The sequence below is a fragment of the Saccopteryx bilineata genome, chromosome 2 (genome assembly GCF_036850765.1).
Source record: "Saccopteryx bilineata isolate mSacBil1 chromosome 2, mSacBil1_pri_phased_curated, whole genome shotgun sequence".
In the NCBI taxonomy this organism is placed as follows: Eukaryota; Metazoa; Chordata; class Mammalia; order Chiroptera; family Emballonuridae; genus Saccopteryx; species Saccopteryx bilineata.
Genome location: NC_089491.1, coordinates 244,025,068 through 244,047,630, shown reverse-complemented (window position 1 = coordinate 244,047,630; position 22,563 = coordinate 244,025,068). Strand labels below are relative to the sequence as shown.

The 22,563-nt window shown below is 41.5% G+C and overlaps 1 protein-coding gene across 1 annotated transcript in view; it reads right to left on the bottom strand.

The window, feature by feature from the left end:
* Positions 1–5,113, bottom strand: part of JAM3 (junctional adhesion molecule 3) — a 63,883-nt gene extending 58,770 nt beyond the window's left edge. Inside the window, exon 1 of the mRNA XM_066259770.1 lies at positions 4,988–5,113. Within this exon, the coding sequence (XP_066115867.1) occupies positions 4,988–5,066 (79 nt within the window). The 5' untranslated portion in view covers positions 5,067–5,113. The remainder of the gene's footprint in view (positions 1–4,987) is intronic.
* Between the last annotated feature and the right edge of the window lie 17,450 nt (positions 5,114–22,563).

Genomic DNA, 22,563 nt, shown 5'->3' with positions numbered 1-22,563 from the left:
TATTAAAGAGTTTGATGTTCCTACATGACCAGCACTGAAATCCTTGCTGTGCGTATTAACTGCTCATGGGAAATAGATAACAGATAACAGAGATATTACTTAAAAACAAAGAAAACACACTGTATGGCCAGGGGCTGCCATCGTGGCCATGCACATGCAGGTTCTCATTGAATTCGGACAGATGGTAATGAAATAACAAAGCCAAGAACTCATGGGCCATTAGCTTTAATCCTAGCTTGCACCCAGCAGGCAAGAAATACAGTGGGAAAACACTTCCCTTTCCATTCAGGGCTCCCAAAGCCACTGACTCATCTAAGTTTCCTAGAATCAAAGGTTTTTACCTCACCAGCCTTATTCACCTCTGTTCCCCATCTCCTTCTCTCTGCACAAACTCTGCACAAACTGGCTTCTCCTTCAGCACTCCCCATCTTGGCTGCTTCTCCTCTCCTCCACGTGGCCTTTCTCTGCTTTCCTCCAGCATGGGCTCCTCTGCCCCATTTTATAGTGTAGAAATCAAAACCTTTAATCCAATATACAAACAAGGAAGACTCTGATACAAAGTCACTTATCTGAGGCATAAATGGGATTCCTCATAAGAGTGCACCACGCCACATCATGCAACAGTCAAGGGTGTGGGGAAAAGCTTAGTTTTGAAAAGATCTTAGTATTAAAAGGGTGGGAAAGGCTTAGTCTTAAAACTAAGCCTTCGGCTATAAGGACCCTACCTGCTTATAGCCCGTCCCCCACATCCAATGCAAACTATAAGCGAGCAAACATATATATCATATTTACAAACTTATTTGACCAACACAAAATACTACAGCATTCCCTGACATCAGAAACAAGTACTAATTCTCAGAAAGTTTTCTGTGTAAAATGACAAGTGGCAGAAGCAGTAAATTAAGGCTTCAGATACTAATATAAAGTTTTGTAGTGGATACTGTCCTTGCTAAACTAAGTGTGAAGGAATGTGCTTACCAAAACTTTCTTTCAGACCTCTATAGTGCAGTGAAGCTATTTGCATATACTGTTAGAATTCAGAGGGCACATACAAAAGATCTGGAATCTGCATTCAGCCCAAACAGCATCATATTCACACCATCTGATTGCAAACATATCTTAAAAAAGAGAATCCAACTTCATGACAAGGGTATTATTCAGCAGACTCCATACATCCTAACTGCATTCACACACACATCCTTGCTTTCACCCCACTTGTGCTTTGAAAAAATTCAAAGAATTTACAGAGAAGGAATTTGCTAAGACCACATCTCTAACAGCTGCTAGTTGGATGTACTAAATTCATAGCTTCAGTTACATTATTTGGCCATTTCAGAAAGCGTGCTTTAATACAAATCTGGTTGCCTTCAAAAGAATTGATTTAAGCCTGACCTGTGGTAGTGCAGTGGATAAAGCTGAGGTCACCAGATCGAAACCCTGGCCAAGGCACATATGGGAGTTGATGCTTTCTGCTCCTCTCTCTCTCTCTCTCTCTCTCTCTTTCACCTCTCTAAAATAAATAAATAAAATATTTTTTAAAAAATCTTTAAAAAAGAGAGAGAAATTATTTAAGCCCATCTGACTGGGCTGCCTTAAGAGCAGTTGCAGAGAGCTTAGGAGTTGGGTGTATAATTCTACCAAGATGTACTACAACAATTTCTTACAACCAAGTGTTTCTAATAGCTACCTACTTGATCTCCCTAGCCCGTAAACACTGAAGAACAAATGCCTATCAGCAAGTCATCTGGCAGTGAACAGCTGATCTGATGCACTGCATGCCTCAGGGCAGGTGTTAGTTCCCTGTTTTTCTGAAAACGCACATACCTTCCAATCATGATGATATCAAATAACTTAAACAAATTAAAACAACATAAAAGGGTCTTTTTTTTAATGTTTCAAGAGATCAAACAAATGCAAATAGAAAATCAGGAATTCTTTTTTTCAAAAATGTCCTGGAAAATTTGATTTTCAGATTTTTTTTTTTTTCTGAAGTTGGAAACGGGAAGGCAGTCAGACAGACTCCCGCATGCACCGGACCAGGATCCATCCAGCATGCCCACCAGGGGGCGATGATCTGCCCATCTGGGGCATTGCTCTGTTGCAACCAGAGCCATTCTAGTGCCTGAAGCAGAGGCCATAGAGCCATCCTCAGCGCCCGGGCCAACTTTGCTCCAATGGAGCCTTGGCTGTGGGAGGGGAAGAGAGAGACAGAGAAGAAGGAGAGGGGGAGGGGTGGAGGAGCAGATGGGTGCCTCTCCTGTGTGCCCTGGCTGGGAATCGAACCCGGGACTCCTGCACACCAGGCCGATGCTCTACCACTGAGCCAACTGGCCAGGGCCTGATTTTCAGATTTTGTTAGGCTTCAGTACACTGTTTTATCCAGGAATACAAACTGTTACTTACTGTTTTAATTCTAATTGAAGCACTTCTCTCTAGGACATCAAAAGATTTGAAAGCCCAACAGTAGTAATCATTTAAAAAAGGTGTGGCATAACATTTGTAAAGCTGAACTGCACCTGTCACCAATTCAACAAAAGAATATTTTATATATAAACCACATAGCTTTGGACATTTGATAATTTGGTTAAACTGACCCATAATAAGAAATCCACTGTCAAATGGAATAATACAAATAACCAAAAACTGGATTAACACAAATAATTAAATTTTTCCAAATTAAATTATTCTTAGCAAATTACTGAATCTCTGTGCTTCTGTTTTTTCATCCACAGAAATTGGAAAAATAACAGTAACAACCTCTAAGTGAGGTTATCAATATTAAATGAATTAATAAGGGTTAAATTCTTACCATAGAATAGAGCCTGGCAAAGGGTTACTTATAAAGAATGTTTGTATTATATTGGGAACCAACATTTTAAAAAATGAGAATACTGAAAAGCAATAGCAATTAAAAAGAGTAATCATAAAAATAAAAAAGACACAGTTGTATGACCTGTGAAAGAATGAAGTTTTCAAGCCACTACAGGTATATTTAGGAGCTTCTGCTAAAAAAGATAATTTTGTTCCTTCAAAGTGAATTACACATCTTTCCTATCACCTTGATTCTTTGTCATTGGTCCTATTTTACAATAGTTGATTCTTTCTCCTATGCTTTCCAGATAAATCTCAACCCTTGATATCAAGAAAGTCACAGCCTGACCAGGTGGTGGCGCAGTGAATAGAGCATCGGCCTGGAACACTGAGGACCCAGGTTCAAAACCCCGAAGTCATCAGCTTGAGTACGGGCTCACCAGCGTGAACACAGGCTCACTGGCTTGAGCATAGGATCGCTGGCTTGAGTGTGGAATCACAGATATGACCCCATGTTGCTGGCTTGAGCAAGAGGTCACTGGCTCAACTGGAGCACCCTCCATCCCATCAAGGCACGCAAGAGAAAGTAATCAATGAACAACTGAAGTGCAGCAACCACCAGTCAATGCTTTTCCTCTCTCCCTTCCTGTCTGTTCCTGTCTATTTCTCTCTTGGAAAAAAAAAAGAGAGAGAGAAAGTAAAAGTCACAAAATAACTCCACCAGGAGAGCTAAATAAGAGGTTATGGGTATGTGAAGTTCTTAGCATCCTCTAAATTGACACTCATTCCTGAACTAAATTAACAAATGTTCCTACAATAAAAACTGCAAACTTTCAAGTGAACAGACCTCTACAACAATAGATAATTGTTTGTCTGAATAGAGACAGTGTCAGTGTGACCAACAAAGCTGGGAGCTGGACATTCCTGACACCCTTGTCCCTTGGCTAGCCTTTGACCACTTATATCGCTCCACCAACATATGCTTTTGGAAATCACTTTCAGGCAAAGTATATGGTCAATATTTACATCCTGAACCTTACCTTATCCTTCATCACAGAGCCCTGTTCTCCGAGCTTCTGTCCCAGACCCTCTCTTTTTACTGCCACCATCACGAACACGCCACGTGAATGAGCATCAAACACAGGAGTGCTTTGTTTCCCTTGTTCCAGCCCCACTCCCACACAAGTCACTTCGTGTTTTAGTTTGTATATGCTGGAAAACATCATGAGATGACAATGGCAAATAAGCCCAACAGTAAAATGACCCACGAACTGAACAGTCATCAGGGAAGAAAAAGTGTGATATAGTGATTTAGGTCAGCATGGGTTTGAGTCTTCACCACTTACTTGGAATGCAGCCCTTGAAAAGGGGTTTGACTTAGGTCTTAGGTCTCTTCTCTGAAAATGGGTTAGGAAAACCCACCTCACAAAGTTGCTGTAAAGACTATATAAGATACTGTTAACAAAATACCCAGCGTACAGTATGTGCTCACTAATCAAGATATTTTAGTCCTCCGGTCCAACTGTCCCGGGACAGACGAATGCAATGAGAATTTCAGACAGTGGAAAAGACAAATCAAAACTCCCAGGTTCATCCGTGTGCCCTGATCAACATAGGCCCGGCGCTATTTCAGGGTAAGGGTCTGTGGGGTCCCCCCAGGTCGGGCTGGAGACAAAAAAAAAAAAGTACTTGACTGAGATCTGTACCATTTTATTTACACGAAAGGAAAGTTGGGTTTGTCCAGTTCAGTCCCTTTGTTTACAGCAAAGGACAAGCGATCCCCGGAGGGCTGTGACTAAGAAGCAGCCAGGGGACGGAGATGCGTCTCGCCGGCCCTTCCGAGGGCCGCTCTCCGCCCACCTCCACGCACGCCGCTCGCCCCGCAGCGTCTTCTAGCAAGTTCGCTGCCCGCGCCTAGGCGGCCAGTCTTCCCAGAGGGCGATGCCAACCGCCGGGGGCTGCCCGAGCCTCCCACGGGCCCCGCACCCGCGCCGACCCTGCCTCGAGGCCCGGATCCGACCCCTCGCCCCGGCCACGAGCGCTCCTCCGGCCGATGACCCGGAGCCCCGGAGCCAGGACCGCTATTCCCGCCTGGACAGGATCCAGCCGCTTCGGGCCCGCTCCGCCCCCATTGCCCCCAGACCCTTCTCTCCCAAAGGCAGAAACTCACACTCACCCCTGAAAAGTAGCATCAAGAAGAAGTCAGGCATCCGGGCGCAGAGCTGGAATCCCCGCCACCGCGGCTTCAGCGCCATGTCGAGGGAGGCTGAGGGGCCGCGAGTGTGCGGCGCAGCCAGGCTTACCCGCGCGCATGCGTACGGTCTACCGGGACCCTGCTACCCGCCCCTCGTTACCATAGCAACCACCTCGCCTGGCCGGGCTGTCACTATGGTGACAAGAGAAGCTGAAGTCTGGTTACTATGGATGTAGGGATGCCCTGGACCTGGGCCCATAGGGTCTGTTTCAATGAATTGGGTGGGAGTAGACAAAGGGTGTTCAAGAGTGAGGTGGGGTAAGTTTCCATAGCTATAAAAGGAATGCATCACTACAGATCGGAAGTGTTTCTTAATTTAAAATAAGGATGCATCCCAGTTATCTTGCAGGTATTATTGCCTGCACCTCTTTTGAGGTCCCAATTCCAAATTTGATGAAAGGAAAAAGCTCTGAAATCTACATAAAACCAATACATGCATTTTACAGTACATGAAAGTGACATCTTTCTGAAACAAGCATAATCTGTGTCTGTGGTAGAGCAAAGAATGAGGATATTTCTAAGAGTGTTTCTGCAGGAAATCAGGCTAATTGTTTGCTTTGGCAATGACCTGGAACGCTGAAGTCGCCAGTTTGAAATCTCCAGCTTGCCGGGTCAAGGCACAAACGGGAGTTGATCCTTCCCACTCCTCCCATCCCCTTCTCTCTCTCTCTTTCTCTCTTTCTCTCTCTCTCTCTCTCTCTCTCTCAATAAAACCCAGAATAATATTTGCTTTGGTTTCTAAATAATGGGAAATGGTAAGGCTAGGGAGGAGAAATGGAGGAGAATCTTATGAGGACAAGCAAACAAGATGAAGAGAAGGATACAATGTACTAGATTGGACCCTAGGATGCAGGTGGTTTGAGTGTTGTTTAATACTGCAGAAAATGTTTGAAATAGTTTGTATTATATTTAATATATAAAGTACATTTTTCTCTGCCCAGATGGCTTGGTTGGTTAGAGCATTGTCCCAAAGCACAGAGATTGCGGACTCAATACCCGATCAGGGCACACACAGGAAAAGATCGATGTTCCTGTCTCTTTATCTCTCTCTCTCCAACCCTCTCTCGCTAAAATTAATATAAAATTTTAAAAAGAAAGTACATCTTTAATGTTCCAGGAAACAAGAATAAAAACAGAATTTTGAGTTTAGTAATTAGTAAAATATGTTAATTTCCAGCAACTAATATACTTTAATGTATAACTTAAGGACTTCTACTTTTCATACTGTCACCATAAATTTATTATAGTTTTTAGTTTTTACAAAGTAGAGCAGTATGCATGTATAATTTACACATATACTAAATTATACATTATATTTTTAAATTTATAATACATATGAATATCAAGAACTGTGAAATATATTGAGGTTGTTGACAAATTTATTATATGATCTTCTTTATAAGTCTTTATAACTTTTCAAACTATTGAAAGTATAAATTAATTATATTCCCCAAAATCTGATAAAGACAGAAAAATTAAAAATCAACTCAATCGCCTATTATAATTCCATTTGTCTTTTATTTCTTAAAACTTCTTTCTGTTCCAGTTCCTCATGTTCCAAAGTCACAAGTAAAAGGATGTGAAAATTATTTTGTGGCGGTGGTCTGTCTCCCTTTATCAAACACATAACAGAGTAATTAAAAGGAAAGATCCTTTTTAGGCCCACTGACTATTTTACTTTCTGCTCTCTCTTCCTTCCATTATTTCCTTTAGCTCCTGGTTATACAGCTGGGCACATTTGCCTAACTGATGGAACCATTTTGGTTACCTGGGAAATGTGAGATGGTGTGTGACTACGGACAGAGTACAGTTTTCAGAAATCAGTGCATCTTTTCTCCTAATGGATCTTCCTGTACTTGCACTGTGAAATGGTCCTGTCTATTAAATGGTCTTCTCTGCTAGGAAATCTTTGGAAAGTCAGAACAGGATCACAGAGATGCTCCCTGAAAGTTCTGTAAAGAGCAGAGGTTCCTATGGGAGTGGATTCCGGCACTTCGTTGTAAAACACTGATAATCTTCCACATATGGAGTCTACAAACCATGACCTGTGGCTGAGAGACACGATCTTGGAATGGAGCCTGACTAGTGATGAACCAGGACAGGGAAGGATGCATCCGGCTATCAAGTGTCCTGCTCCTCCTTATGATTTTATTGTTCACTGGAGAGCTCTGGTCCTGCTCAGAAGGGTATTTGAGCTCTGGAAGCATTCATTGAGTGGGGTTGTGGAGTCTATGCTTCTGTCACTACATTACCCAACTGAATATGCTTATTCCTAGTAAGTGGCTTACTAAGGAGAGATACATTTCTTTAAAAAGCTTAGTGAACTAAATATGCTTGTGCTAAACTTAAACAAACACATTTGCAATACTTTTTCTTTTTTCTTTTCTTTTCCTCTTATTTTTAAGAGAGAAAGAGAAGGGGAGAGTAGTGGGAAGTATCAACTTATAGTGGTTAGTTGCTTCTCATATGTTGCCTTGACCAGGCAAGCCCAGGGGTTTGAATCAGTGACCTCAGCATTCCAGATCGTTTTATCCACTGTGCCACCACAGGTCAGTCTGCAATAATCTTCAATACCAATATAACTACAAATCAAATGGCAAATGAAGAGTGGGGTTCTCCTGCGAGACTCGCCTCTGAGCAGACTGGAGAAGTCCTGGAAGCAGCAGTCACGGGAAGGGAAACGTGGGCTCTGGAGGCTGATGGACCACAGTTCAAATTCTTAGTTTTTATAAATTTGGGGAAGTTACTTACCTCCTCTAACCGTACTTACCTCCCCTAAGCACTGCATTTCCTGTCTATAAAACAGGGATAACCATACCTACCTCAATGGTCATTGTTAGAATTATGTGAGATAAAGGTCTGGAACTAACCAGGTGCTCCATTTATGTTTATTGACTGTGCCCCTTCCCTTCCCTACTATTTTATCAGATTGGGCAAAATGGGGACAGAATTGCTGGTGAGTCTTGATAAAGAAAAGGACTTACAGTCGCTGGCTTGAGCAAGGGGTCACTGGCTAGGCTTGAGCCTCCCACTCCACCCCCGCCGGTCAGGGCACAGATGAGAAGCAATCAATGAACAACTATGAGTGATGCAACTACAAATTGATGCTTTTCATCTCTCTCCCTTCCTATCTCTCTCTCTCTCTCTAAAAAAAAGAAAAAGAGAAAAGAACCGTTAGGCTGCAAATGTATCAGAGGGAATGAGAAGCAAAGAGGAAGATTTTTTTGTATGTTTTGGGGTTTTTTTGTTTGTTTTGTTTTGTATTTTTCTGCAGCTAGAAATGGGGAGAGACAGACTCCTGCATGCGCCCGACCGGGATCCACCCGGCACGCCCACCAGGGGCAACACTCTGCCCACCAGGGGGCGATGCTCTGCCCCTCCGGGGTGTCGCTCTGCCGCGACCAGAGCCACTCTAGCGCCTGGGGCAGAGGCCAAGGAGCCATCCCCAGCGCCCGGGCTATCTTTGCTCCAATGGAGCCTTGGCTGCGGGAGGGGAAGAGAGAGACAGAGAGGAAGGAGGGGGGAGGTGGAGAAGCAAATGGGCGCCTCTCCTATGTGCCCTGGCTAGGAATCGAACCCGGGTCCCCCGCACGCCAGGCCGACGCTCTACCGCTGAGCCAACCGGCCAGGGCCAAAGAGGAAGTTTTACATCAACTTGTGATTATTCTCTTGGTGTGACTATATTCTTAAAAAGTAACATGACTATGTCTTTTTTCTTTCACTATGCCATTATACACCTGAGCAATCACCTTAAGTCAACCCTCCCAGCGTGAGAGAAGGAAGACCCAGTGACTGAGGAGGCTCTCTGACCCCAGAGTGGTTCCATTAAAGCATTCTTCTTTGGACCTTATAAAAGATTCTGTTGCTTCATTTCCTCTCCCTCTAACTCCTACCTTCCTCCCAGTATTTCCAACGCTATTCTCTCACAGTTTATCCCAACTGTCATTCTCTGCTCTTTCTTTTCAAAGTATTTTTTTAACTTCATTTAAAGAGGAGGACACCGCTCCCCCCATTCTAAGGAAATAGTGGCAGACTAACCCTCCATCCCCTCCAACAGGGCATGCTGCTTGTGCTATAGAAGGAAAGAAAGATCTGCAGTTCCATCTGTTTGCACATTCTGCTACTTTGTAGTGGATCCATTGAAAAAGGCCATATTGTATGACCTGTGGTAGTGAGGTGGATGAAGACATCAACCTAAACTGTTGAGGTTGCCAGTTCAAAACCTCATGTTTGTCCCATAAGGCATTTATCGGAAGCAACTACTACAAGTTGATGTCTCCTGATCCTCCTTTCTCTTTCTCTCTCCTCTCTCTAAAATCAATAAATAAATTTTAGAAAAATAAATAAAAGGAAAAGGTCATAATAATGTTAGAGTTTTGGCTTTAAGTGGTTTCCTAGAGAAAGGTCCTTTTAAGAAGCAATTTAGCGGTGGTGCAGTGGATAGAACGTCGGACTGGGGAAGGACCCAGGTTGAGACCCCAAGGTTGCCAGCTTGAGCGCGGGCTCATCTGGCTTGAGCAAAGCTCACCAGCTTGGACCCAAGGTCACTGGCTCGAGCAAGGGGTTACTCGGTCTGCTGAACGCCCGCGGTCATGGCACATATGAGAAAGCAATCAATGAACAACTAAGGTGTCGCAACGAAAAACTGATTGATGCTTCTCATCTCTCTCTCCCTTCCTCTCTGTTTGTCCCTATCTATCCCTCTATCTGACTCTCTCTCTGTCCCTGTAAATAAATAAATAAATAAATAAATAATTTTTTTAAATAAATTTTTATTAATGGTAATGGGATGACATTAATAAATCAGGGTACATATATTCGAAGAAAACATGTCTAGGTTATTTTGTCATCAAATTATTTTGCAAACCCCTCGCCCAAAGTCAGATTGTCCTCCGTCACCCTCTATCTAGTTCTCTGTGCCCCTCCCCCTCCCCCTAACTCTCTCCCTCCCTCCCTCCCATGTCCTCCCTCCCCCCCCACCCTTGGTAACCACCACACTCTTGTCCATGTCTCTTAGTCTCATTTTTATGTTCCACCAATGTATGGAATCATGTAGTTCTTGTTTTTTTCTGATTTACTTATTTCACTCCTTATAATGTTATCAAGATCCCACCATTTTGCTGTAAATGATCTGATGTCATCATTTCTTATGGCTGAGTAGTATTCCATAGTGTATATGTGCCACATCTTCTTTATCCAGTCTTCTATTGAAGGGCTTTTTGGTTGTTTCCATGTCTTGGCCACTGTGAACAGTGCTGCAATGAACATGGGGCTACATGTGTCTTCACGTATCAATGTTTCTGAGGTTTTGGGGTATATACCCAGTAGAGGGATTGCTGGGTCATAAGGTAGTTCTATTTGTAGTTTTTTGAGGAACCACCATACTTTCCTCCATAATGGTTGTACTACTTTACAGTCCCACCAACAGTAAATGAGGGTTCCTTTTTCTCCACAGCCTCTCCAACATTTGCTATTACCCGTCTTGTTGATAATAGCTAATCTAACAGGAGTGAGATGGTATCTCATTGTAGTTTTGATTTGCATTTCTCTAATAACTAATGAAGCTGAGCATCTTTTCATATATCTGTTGGCCATTTGTATCTCTTCCTGGGAGAAGTGTCTGTTCATGTCCTCTTCCCATTTTTTTATTGGATTGTTTGTTTGTTTGTTTGTTGTTGAGTTTTATGAGTTCTTTGTAAATTTTGGATATTAGGCCCTTATCTGAGCTGTCGTTTGAAAATATCAGTTCCCATATAGTTGGCTGTCTGTTTATTTTGATATCAGTTTCTCTTGCTGAGCAAAAACTTTTAATTCTGATGTAGTCCCATTCATTTATCTTTGCCTTCACTTCTCTTGCCATTGGAGTCAAGTTCATAAAATGTTCTTTAAAACCCAGGTCCATGATTTTAGTACCTATGTCTTCTTCTATGTACTTTATTGTTTCAGGTCTTATATTTAGGTCTTTGATCCATTTTGAATTAATTTTAGTACACGGGGACAGGCTGTAGTCGAGTTTCATTCTTTTGCATGTGGCTTTCCAGTTTTCCCAACACCATTTGTTGAAGAGGCTTTCTTTTCTCCATTGTGTGTTGTTGGCCCCTTTATCAAAGATTATTTGACCATATATATGTGGTTTTATTTCTGGGCTTTCTATTCTGTTCCATTGGTCTGAGTGTCTATTTTTTTGCCAATACCATGCTGTTTTGATTATCGTGGCCCTATAATATAGTTTAAAGTCAGGTATTGTAATGCCCCCCAGCTTCATTCTTTTTCCTTAGGATTGTTTTGGCTATTCGGGGTTTTTTATAGTTCCATATAAATCTGATGATTTTTTGTTCCATTTCTTTAAAAAATCTCATAGGGATTTTGATGGGAATTGCATTAAATTTGTATATTGCTTTGGGTAATATGGCCATTTTGATTATATTTATTCTTCCTATCCAAGAACAAGGAATATTTTTCCATCTCATTGTATCTTTTTCGATTTCCCTTAACAATGCTTTGTAATTTTCATTATATAGGTCCTTTACATTCTTTGTTATGTTTATTCCTAGGTATTTTATTTTTTTTGTTGCAATCGTGAAGGGGATTATTTTTTTGAGTTCGTTTTCTAATATTTCATTGTTGGCATATAGAAAGGCTATGGACTTTTGTATGTTAATTTTGTATCCTGCGACCTTACTGTATTGGTTTATTGTTTCTAATAATCTTTTTGTGGAGTCCTTCGGGTTTTCGATGTATAGGATCATATCATCAGCAAAAAGTGATAGCTTTACTTCTTCTTTTCCGATATGGATGCCTTTTATTTCTTTGTCTTGTCTGATTGCTCTGGCCAGAACTTCTAGCACCACGTTGAATAAGAGTGGAGAGAGTGGACAACCCTGTCTTGTTCCTGATTTAAGGTAGAAAGTCCTCAGTTTTATGCCGTTTAATAGGATGTTGGCTGATGGTTTATCATATATGGCCTTTATCATGTTGAGATATTTTCCTTCTATACCCATTTTGTTGAGAGTCTTAAACATAAAATTGTGTTGTATTTTATCAAAAGCCTTTTCTGCATCTATTGATAAGATCATGTGGTTTTTGTTCTTTGTTTTGTTGATATGGTGTATTACGTTAACCGTTTTGCGTATGTTGAACCATCCTTGAGATTCTGGGATGAATCCCACTTGATCATGATGTATTATTTTTTTAATATGTTGTTGTATTCGGTTTGCCAGTATTTTGTTTAGTATTTTAGCATCTGTATTCATTAGAGATATTGGTCTGTAGTTTTCTTTCTTTGTGCCATCCTTGCCAGGTTTTGGTATGAGGGTTATGTTGGCCTCATAAAATGTGTTTGGAAGTATTGCTTCTTCTTCAATTTTTTGGAAGACTTTGAGTAGAATAGGAACCAAGTCTTCTTTGAATGTTTGATAGAATTCACTAGTATAACCGTCTGGGCCTGGACTTTTATTTTTGGGGGAGATTTTTAATAGTTTTTTCTATTTCCTCCCTGCTGATTGGTCTGTTTAGGCTTTCTGCTTCTTCATGACTCAGTCTAGGAAGGTTGTATTGTTCTAGGAATTTATCCATTTCTCTAGATTGTTGTATTTGGTGGCATATAATTTTTCATAGTATTCTACAATAATTCTTTGTATATCTATGATGTCTGTGGTGATCTCTCCTCTTTCATTTTGGATTTTATTTATTTGAGTCCTGTGTCTTTTTTCCTTGGTGAGTCTTGCCAAGGGTTTGTCAATTTTGTTGATCTTTTCAAAGAACCAGCTCCTTGTTTTATTGATTTTTTCTATAGTTTTTCTGTTCTCTATTTCATTTATTTCTGCTCTGATTTTTATTATCTCCTTTCTTCGGCTGGTTTTGGGTTGTCTTTGTTCTTCTTTTTCTAGTTCCTTAAGGTGTGAAGTTAAGTGGTTTACTTCGGCTCTCTCTTGTTTGTTCATATAGGCCTGAAGTGATATGAACTTTCCTCTTATTACTGCTTTTGCTGCATCCCAGAGATTCTGATATGTCGTATTTTCATTTTCATTTGTCTGTATATATCTTTTGATTTCTGCGCTTATTTCTTCTTTGACCCATTCATTTTTTAGAAGTATGTTGTTTAGTTTCCACATTTTTGTGGGTTTTTCCCCCTCTTTTTTGCAGTTGAATTCTAGTTTCAAGGCTTTATGATCAGAAAATATGCTTGGTACAATTTCAATTTTTCTAAATTTGCTGATATTGTCTTTGTGGCCCAACATATGGTCAATTCTTGAGAATGTTCCATGTACACTAGAGAAAAATGTATACTCTGTCGCTTTGGGATGAAGTGTCCTGTAGATGTCTATCATATCCAGGTGTTGTAGTATTTCGTTTAAGGCCACTATATCTTTATTGATTCTCTGTTTGGATGACCGATCTAGAGCCGTCAGCGGTGTATTGAGGTCTCCAAGTATGATTGTATTTTTGTTAGTTTTTGTTTTAAGGTCAATAAGTAGCTATCTTATATATTTTGGTGCTCCTTGGTTTGGTGCATATATATTAAGGATTGTTATGTCTTCTTGATTCAACTTCCCCTTAATCATTATGAAATGACCATTTTTGTCTCTGAGTACTTTTTCTGTCTTGTAGTCAGCATTATTAGATATGAGTATTGCTACGCCTGCTTTTTTTTGGATGTTGTTTGCTTGGAGTATTGTTTTCCAGCCTTTCACTTTGAATTTGTTTTTATCCTTGTTGCTTAGATGTGTTTCTTGTAGACAGCATATAGTTGGATTTTCTTTTTTAATCCATTCTGCTACTCTGTGTCTTTTTATTGGTAAGTTTAATCCATTTACATTTAGTGTAATTATTGACACTTGTGGGTTCCCTACTGCCATTTTATAAATTGCTTTCTGTTAGTTTTGTATCTAGTTTGATTCTTCTCTTTTGTTTTTCTATCATTTGTTTTTGTTTGTTTGTGTTCCATACTTCTTTCCTCTGTTGCTACCTTTTTTAAGTCAAGTGTTTTTGTGGTGGTTTTTTTAAGGGTGGTTACCATTAAGTAATGAAAAGGGTACCTACCATATTCATTGTAGTACCCTATCTTATAAGTATTTCTGCACTTCATCATCCTTTGCTACTGTTAATCTCCATCCTCTCCCCCCTTTTTTTCCTTTGTTGTCACAGTTTAAGTTTGGTTTTATTGTATTCTTGGTGGAGCTGTTACTTGTGGTGTTGTTTTCTTTTGTTCTTTGAATCTGGTTGGAAAACTCCCTTTAGTATTTCCTGGAGTGGGGGCTTTCTGTTGATAAATTCTCTCATCTTTTCTGTATTTGTGAATGTTTTTATATCTCCTTCGTACTTGAAGGATAGCTTTGATGGGTATAGTATTCTTGGCTGAAAGTTCCTCTCTTTCAGGGCTTTAAATATTGGGGTCCACTCTCTTCTAGCTTGTAGAGTTTCTGCTGAGAAATCTGATGATAATCTAATAGGCCTTCCTTTATATGTTGTACTCTTCTTTTCCCTGGCTGCCTTGAGAATTTTTTCTTTGTCATTGGTTTGTGTCATCTTTATTATGATGTGCCTTGGAGTGGGTTTGTTGGGGTTAAGAAAACTTGGTGTTCTGTTTGCTTCTTGAATTTGAGGCTTTAGTTCCTTCCACAGGCTTGGGAAGTTCTCGTCTATTATTTGTTTGAGTATATTCTCCATTCCATTTTCTTTCTCTTTTCCCTCTGATATACCTATTATTCTTATGTTATTCTTTCTGATGGAGTCAGACAATTCCTGTAGGGCTTTCTCGTTTTTTATTATTTTTGAGTCTCTTTCTTCTTCTCTCTGTTGTGCCTCAAGTTGTTTGTCTTCTATTTCACTAATCCTATCTTCAATCCGGGCTGTTCTGTTAGCTAAGCTTGTTACCTCGTTTTTCAGCTCGTGAATTGAGTTTTTCATTTCTGTTTGATTTGTTTTTATAGTTTCAATTTCCTTGGTAATATATTCTTTGTGTTCATTGAGTTGTTTTCTGATCTCCCTATATTGCCTTTCTGTGTTTTCTTGTATATCTCTGAGTATTTTTAAGATTTCTATTTTAAATTCTCTGTCATTTAGCTCCAAGGCTTCCAATATGTTAAGTCTTTTCTCCATAGATTTTTCCACATCTATTTGTGTTACCTCTCTTTCTTTTGTATCCATAATATTCGATTTCCTCTTTCTTATCGGCATCTGAGGGTGGTCTTATTGATAGCACTAATTAGAATTAATAAAGAGTAAAAAGTAAAAAAAAAAAAAGGTAAAACACCCCACAAAAAAAAACAGTAATAATTTATTATTTCCCCCTTTTTTTCTCTCTTCCCTTTCCCTCCTCTCCCCTCCTCAGGGAAATATCGTTCTTATAATGGAGGGCCTCATTTGGGGTGAAGAGTTCAAGGGGCAACAAAAGGGAGTAGGGACCTACTAAATGCAAAAAAAAAAAAAAAGGAAGAAAATCTTAGACAAGCATAAGATGATTTGCTTGTAAGTGATGGTCAACTAAGAGATATAATGAGAGGGATAAGAGGGAACCAGAAAAAAGGACCAAAAAAGAATAATAAAGAAGAAAAAATAAAAATAATAAGTAAAAATCTGTTGTATTAAGTGGAGCGAAGACTAAATACAATGGAGACCTTGGGTTGGGAGGACCCAAAATGCCACAAAATAAACAAACAAGAAAAAAAATAAAAACAAAAGCAAAAAAGAGAAATAAAGCCAAAAAAAAGCCTTGAGTCCCAAATTAACTAATTTGTTCGTGATTGAGGATTATATAGGAGGAAAGTAAAATGAGAAAAGAAAAAACAAATAGAAAGGAAAAAATAAGAAAAAGAGAAAAACGAAGGAAGAAATAAAATAGGAAGAGAAAAAAACAAAATAAAGCAAGAGAAAAAAAAAAAAAAAAAAGAGGAGAGAGTGAGAGTTAAGTGTTTTGGAGTATAACCTTAAAGGAGGGTGAGGATGAAGAAGAAAAATAAAATGCAACACTCATGGGTAGTGTAGTTCAAGAAAGGGGAAGCATAAGATGGGCAGAGAATAGAAGGACCGAGGTGGAGGAAATAAAGGCCAAAAGATAGAAGAAACAAACAACAACAACAACAACAAAAAATTAGTGGATCAAGTTGTAAAGTCTGTGGGTTTTTCTTGATTTTGAGAGGTTAACTTCTTCCTTTTTCTTTTCTCTCCCTCTTCCTGGTCGGTGACTCTGTACCCCAGGCTCTGCCCCTGTGTCACTCTTAGGTAGGGATTTGCAGTTGATGGGATCCTATGGCAATGTCATATAATTGGCTTTAGTCTTGCTGAAAGTAAAGGCTTGTTGGCGTTTGCAGGGTCCAACGATGAGAGAGTTTGCTTTCCTGGATTCTCTCTCCTAGTCCCCCCTTTCTGAATTAGCAGCCTGGTGATCCAGCTATAAGGCTGCAACTGCTTCTGCCTGGGGAGTAAGAGGCTCAAAGAGCTGGGAAATCCGAACTCTATCTACACTCAGTGCAAGGCTTTGGGAAAGGCTCTGACAGTCAGGGCCTCCAGTGTAATCAGGCGGGGGTGGGAGTCAATTGTTGTCAAGGTGACTGATCAGCGCCTATCATTTAGTTGGACCTCTCAACCCAGGCTTTCCACACTTTGTAGCCTGTTTTTGCAGGGAAGAAGAGGCACTAGTCTCTGCTTACGACTAGTGTAGTATAGACCTTATTATCTGCCAAGTCCTTCTTGTTAGCGTTTATCCCTGAATATGGAGGCTCTATCAATCAGAAGTTGCCCCCGCCCCTTTAGCGAGAGGCACTAAAAAATATCACGCCTCTTGTCTTGGATCGCTGAACTGAGAGAGATCTTATCAATTAGAACCGAGGGTGTGCAGATTTTATGGGTTAAGCTAATTTCAGTGATTGGGTCGCAGCTGTGCTTCCGAAGGTATTTTAGGCTGCCTGCGCGCGCCCCTCCCCCAACGCTTGATTGTTAGCTTGAATGGCTGGGTGAGGTGCCCCGCCCACGGAGAGAATCTCCCAAGCCTCTCCCGCTCGCCCCGCCGCTGGCGGCTGGACCGCACCAGGTGCAGGATAATGGAGCCCCCTGGGTGTGCGGGTCAGCAGGGCGCCCTGGGCGCGTGGAATGCCCAAGGCACGCGCGTGAATGGGGCGCTCCGGGCACCGGTGGCCGGCGACCCCCACTCGCAGTGTGTGGGCCGCTGGGAACGTCAGCGGTGCTCAACCGGACCGGGCGCGTGCGCGGCCGCTCGCGGGGGCTCTCGGCGGCTGGCCGCTCGCGGCGGCTCGCGGTTCCCAAGTATATGGGCTGACTCACCACAGGCGCACTTCCTTGCGGTTTGAAAGAACGTCCCTGTGGTCGATTCCTCCACACCCTCGTCTCTCAGATTCAAGTGATAACAGTCCTTTCGCTATCAGTTTGTGTGGAACTCCGGAATGCTCCAAGGATAAATTTTTCTGTTTCTAGTTGATAAATTTGTTGTGATTTAGGGGAGAGCTGTCGGACGCGCTGCTCACGGCGCCATTTCCGTGACGTCACTCTAAATAAATAAATTTTAAGAAGCAATTTAGCAGGTGTTTTATATTTCAGCAAAAGGAAGGTGGGTGTTCATGTTCTATGCGCGCGCGCACGCGCACACACACACACACACACACACACACACACACACAAGTCACCATGATGCAGGCCATAGGTGAAAGGATCACTCACCTCTGCTGGGCAGGGTTAAGGTGTCCCCTTTCCTTCACCATCAGTCAGAGTCTCTTTACTCACCAGTGCACATGAAAACACAACACAACAACAGTGAACAGATGATAACATGCCCACAACGGAGGTCTGACACAGGATTACTTCCCAAGGCTGAAGCCCTGAGAATCATGAATCCCAAATTCCTGTCAGGGCTTCTGCTGCAATTTCTTTCTTTCTTTTTCTTCCTTCCTTCCTTCCTTCCTTCCTTCCTTCCTTCCTTCCTTCCTTCCTTCCTTCCTTCCTTCCTTCCTCCCTCCCTCCCTCCCTCCCTCCCTCCCTCCCTTTTCTTTTTTTCCTTTTTCTTCCTTTCTCTTTCTTTCTTTCTTTCTTTCTTTCTTTCTTTCTTTCTTTCTTTCTTTCTTTCTCTCTTTCTCTCTTTCTCTCTTTCTCTCCCTCCCTCCCTCAATCCCTCCCTCTCTTCCTTCCTCCTTTTATTTTGGGGGGGGTTCTTTTTGGTGCGTGTTCTATTTATTTTTGAAAAGTCTTTAAAAAGAAATGAATGAGGCCCTGGCCAGGTGGCTCAGGGGATAGAGCATCAACCCAGCATATGGAAGTCCTGGGTTCGATCCCCAGTCAGGGCACACAGGAAAAGCAACCATCTACTTCTCTTCCTCTCCCTATCCTCCTTCTTTTCTTCTGCCTCTCCTACAACCAGTAGCTCAATTGGTTCAAGTGTTGGGCTCAGGAGCTGAGGAAGCTCAGCTGGTTCAAGCATCAGCCCCAGACAGGGGTTGCCAGGTGTACCCTGGTTGGGGTGCATGGAGATATCTGTCTCACTATTTTCCCTCTTCTCATTAAAAAAAAATGAAAGGAATGACAAATATAAGGTGACAGAAAATGATTTGACTCTGGGTGGTGAGTACGCAACACAATCAACAATTCAAATGTTACAGAAATGTTTACCTGAAACCTATATACTCTTATTGATCAATGTCACCCTATTAAATTTAACTTTCTAGATAAAAATTTAAAAAAGAAGTGAGTGCATCTCCTCAGAATGAAAGGGCACAGACAGGCGAGAGGACCTGCGGGGCACCTGACCAGACGGCTCAGGGCCCACTGGGCGAGGCCTGGCGCCTGCCCCAGACCTGCCGGATGGAGGGAGGCTCAGAAAACGCTGTTACTTTCATTCATTCATTCAGCAAATACTTGAGTCTTGCCTTCACAGATGGTAAAACAGATAAGCAATTTCTTTTCTGAGGAAGTGGAGAAGCAGGGCTTGGCTGAGTGCCCCTACAGCCACAGGAAGGTGGCGGGAACAGCTAGTAAACAACGTTCCACAGGCCTGTCAGGAGGACACCATGATTAGATAAAACAGAGACTTTCTTTCTCTCTCTCTCTTTCTCTCTACTTGACCTGCTGAATATTTCCACTGGCCTAGGGCGAAGGTGAGAAACTTTTTCTCATCTGTGCTTCCAGGCTGGGGACACAGATGAGCATCAGGACAGGCAGGCTATTGGCTGTGAGGTCAAGAGTGACAAGACTGGAGGGGGGGGGGCCCTAACAGTGAGCACAGAGGGACTTGCAATCAAAGCTGTGATACCTCTAGGAGGCTCCAACTACTTTGTTTACAGATTGGAGATATTTTTATCCCAACCCTCCAATCAAAAGTAAATTTCTATTCATAAGAATTTTACCACCCAGGGTTTACTTACTGGTAGCCCCAGAGAGAGACCAGGGCCTTGCACCTCCCTCAGAGTCCCTTCAAGGTCAGTCCCCTCCTTCAGGGTTTAGAAAGTTCTTTCTGAAGGCCGTGGGTCCGGGGGACTGGTGTGGTAGCGTGTACTGCCCTTTCCTTCACAGGGGTGGAGGGATGGTTTTTTTTTTCTGGTTGCCATTGCAGAGATCCTGGATATCCTGTTCCAGGACTAGAAACAGGGGCATGTAATTCCATTTCCCAGGTGTCTAATATAGTGAGGATTATACCACAAGAAGCCTCCCCCACCCCCAGAGACTATTCAATACCATACCTCTTAAGCAATCAAATAATGCTCTGGATAAGGCTCTCAAGTTTCTCTTTAATCCCATGGAATTGTATTCCCACAAAATATAGGATAGGGAGGAGTGGATGCATTTGATCCTCAGGATGATGTCTGATCCAGGAGCACAGCAGACTTACCCAGTGGGGATAGCCATGCTGATTAGAGGGCAGAGGCTTCGAATCACCCATGCCCTGATCACAGCCACATCTCTGCACCCTTTCCACACTGATGTCTCACCTTATTATGGTCCTTTCTTCCAGGTTATATTTTGTTTTCTGGCCAGTCATTGTTCTCTAGAATCTCACTGTCTGGTGTGCCCCAGGCCTAGACTAGCTCCTGCCCAGGACAGACCACAAAAGGGACAAGGAGCTCTGCTAAGCATTAAATACTACTTGTGCTACCCCACTGCCACCAGCTGAGTACAAGCTTCTTCACTTTTCATTTGGATTGTTAACCTGGTCTCCTGGAACTTGCATATATCTTTCGTATCTAGACCTTTCTTTTCAAAATTGTGAGCAGTACAGGGTATAGAACCATACTAGGTGCTCAGTAAATATCTGTGGAGTGAATGAATGTGAGACTCCTGTGTCCTACAGAACTGACATCAGCGCATGCTAATTGGCTTAAAATTCTTAAGTGGCTCCTTATTACTCTCAGAATACAGTTAAATTCCCTTATATGGTTGAAAAATGCATGGCTGAAAAAAAATAAGCCCTTTGATCACAAACATTATGATGTAACATCTCATTATTACATCCTTATCTATTCTCGTGAAACTAGTTACACGAGTTATTTGAATTTCTGAAAACTTATCACACTCTCTTAGGTTACCTATGTGGTCCCTTTTGCTTGTATTGTCCTCCCCTTAAGCCCAGTTAGTTTCTAACTCTAATGTGTCCTCTAAGAGCCACTTGATGCTCATATCATGTCCTCCTTATACTCTTTTCAGAGAGAGAGAAAGAAGGGAGAGCAAGAGAGAAACATCAATTTGTTGTTCCACTTTCATTGGTTGATTCTTGTATGTGTCCTGACTGGGGATTGAACCTATAGCCTTGGTGTATTGGGACAACGCTCTAACCAACTGATCTACCCACCCAGGGCCAGAACTTTTTGACCCCACTGTTCCCTCCAAGATGATTTAGTAACCCTCCTCTGACCTTCCGTAATACACTGTACTGTATATGCTTCCATTTTATACTATATCATATTATATTGCAATGCCATCTTTTCTCTGCAGTTCTTTCCAGACTTCTAAAGTTTAATACCTTTTCCTATCTTCCTTCTTTTCTAGTATATGCCCTCGAGATTTTAATTCCTTTCTAAGTGCTCCATTAGCTGCATCTTGCAAGTTGTAATATATTGTCTTCATTGGCACTCACCTCCAAGTACTCTCTAATTTCCTCTATGATTTCTACTTGACCATTCATCATTTAGAAGTTTGTTCTCTGATGATTGGATGTAGGGTTCTAAATATATATTCACAAGTTAGGTATATTTATTGTGCTTCTTTGCTTTTTATTAACTTTAGCTATCAATTTCTGGAAAAGTCTTAAATATCACACTATGATTAAAGATTTCTCATTATTTCATTATAATTCTGTCAAAATGCTTTTAATTTTTAACTACATGGGGTACAGATGCAGGCGTGTTGTGTGTTCTGGTGACATCATGAAGCATGCACGTGGCTTTTCCATCTCACTACGTCCACTCCTCTTTCTCTCTCTCTCTCTTTCCCTGTAGCTCAGCCAGAAAAATGCTACCCTTTCCAAATTCAGAGCAGCTTTTGCCATTCTCAAGTTCCCCGGAGAGGTAGCGGCTCTCTGACAGAGGCTTACTGAACGTTTTCTTCCAAACAAACACAGTCTTCTCCATGAATGAAATCACGGCAAACACAATAGTCTCTGTTGCATCAGTGATAGCTATGCTCTCTATGTACACCCTCCACCTGGAGGACCATGTGTGTGGGTCTTGTGGTACACACCTGTAGATCTCTACATTTGTTCTTCTAAGGGCCTACGATGTAAGCCAAACTTAATGTTAGATGGCAATACAGAATAAAAAGCACTGATCTGAGCAAAAAGAGTTGCAGCCCAAGAGAAACAATGTCAGGTAGCAGCCTTGATTGTGCTCTACCAAGACAAAACAGAGGCCATATTTTATAGAGAAGGTTTCTGCTCAAATTCTCAATTCTATGCAGATGAGGTTTCCAAATTGTGCAGTTCTGATTGGCCCAAAGCATGCAATTCTGATTGGTTGGTGTAGAGGCAAATAAGAATACAATTTACATATTGGACACAGCGGGTCTGAGTCCATTGATAGAAAGGTGAAACCAGGGCTTACCTGTAGAGGTTGACTCAGAAGCATTAAAAAAGGCAGGGGAAAAAAAAAAAAAAAAGGCAGGGTAATAGTGTGGGAAGCCAAAAGTTTGGTCTGAGGTTCTTTCTGGCGTACACAGTTTGTGTGGAACACCTGTCAACAAATGGCCGCTAGGTTCTTATTAGTCAAAAATTTGGACCCTTGATGGACACGAGGAGTCTATCTCAGCAGATAAATTCCTTCTCAGGGTTCACATCAAATGAATCTTTCTTCTTGGGGTCCACAACTACATAGTGGTTGCTCAATGAACATGTTAGAATGTTAAGAAAAGCGCACTCACATATGTGTCATATCAACATATGTTAGAAAATCTTTTATAACAATTTTTCAAAATAGAAGAATATTTTTCTGCTTAGAATGATTAAGGAAGTCATCTTCCTAGAGATACAGAAATTTCTGTATAAGCTTTGATAATCATCCTCCATC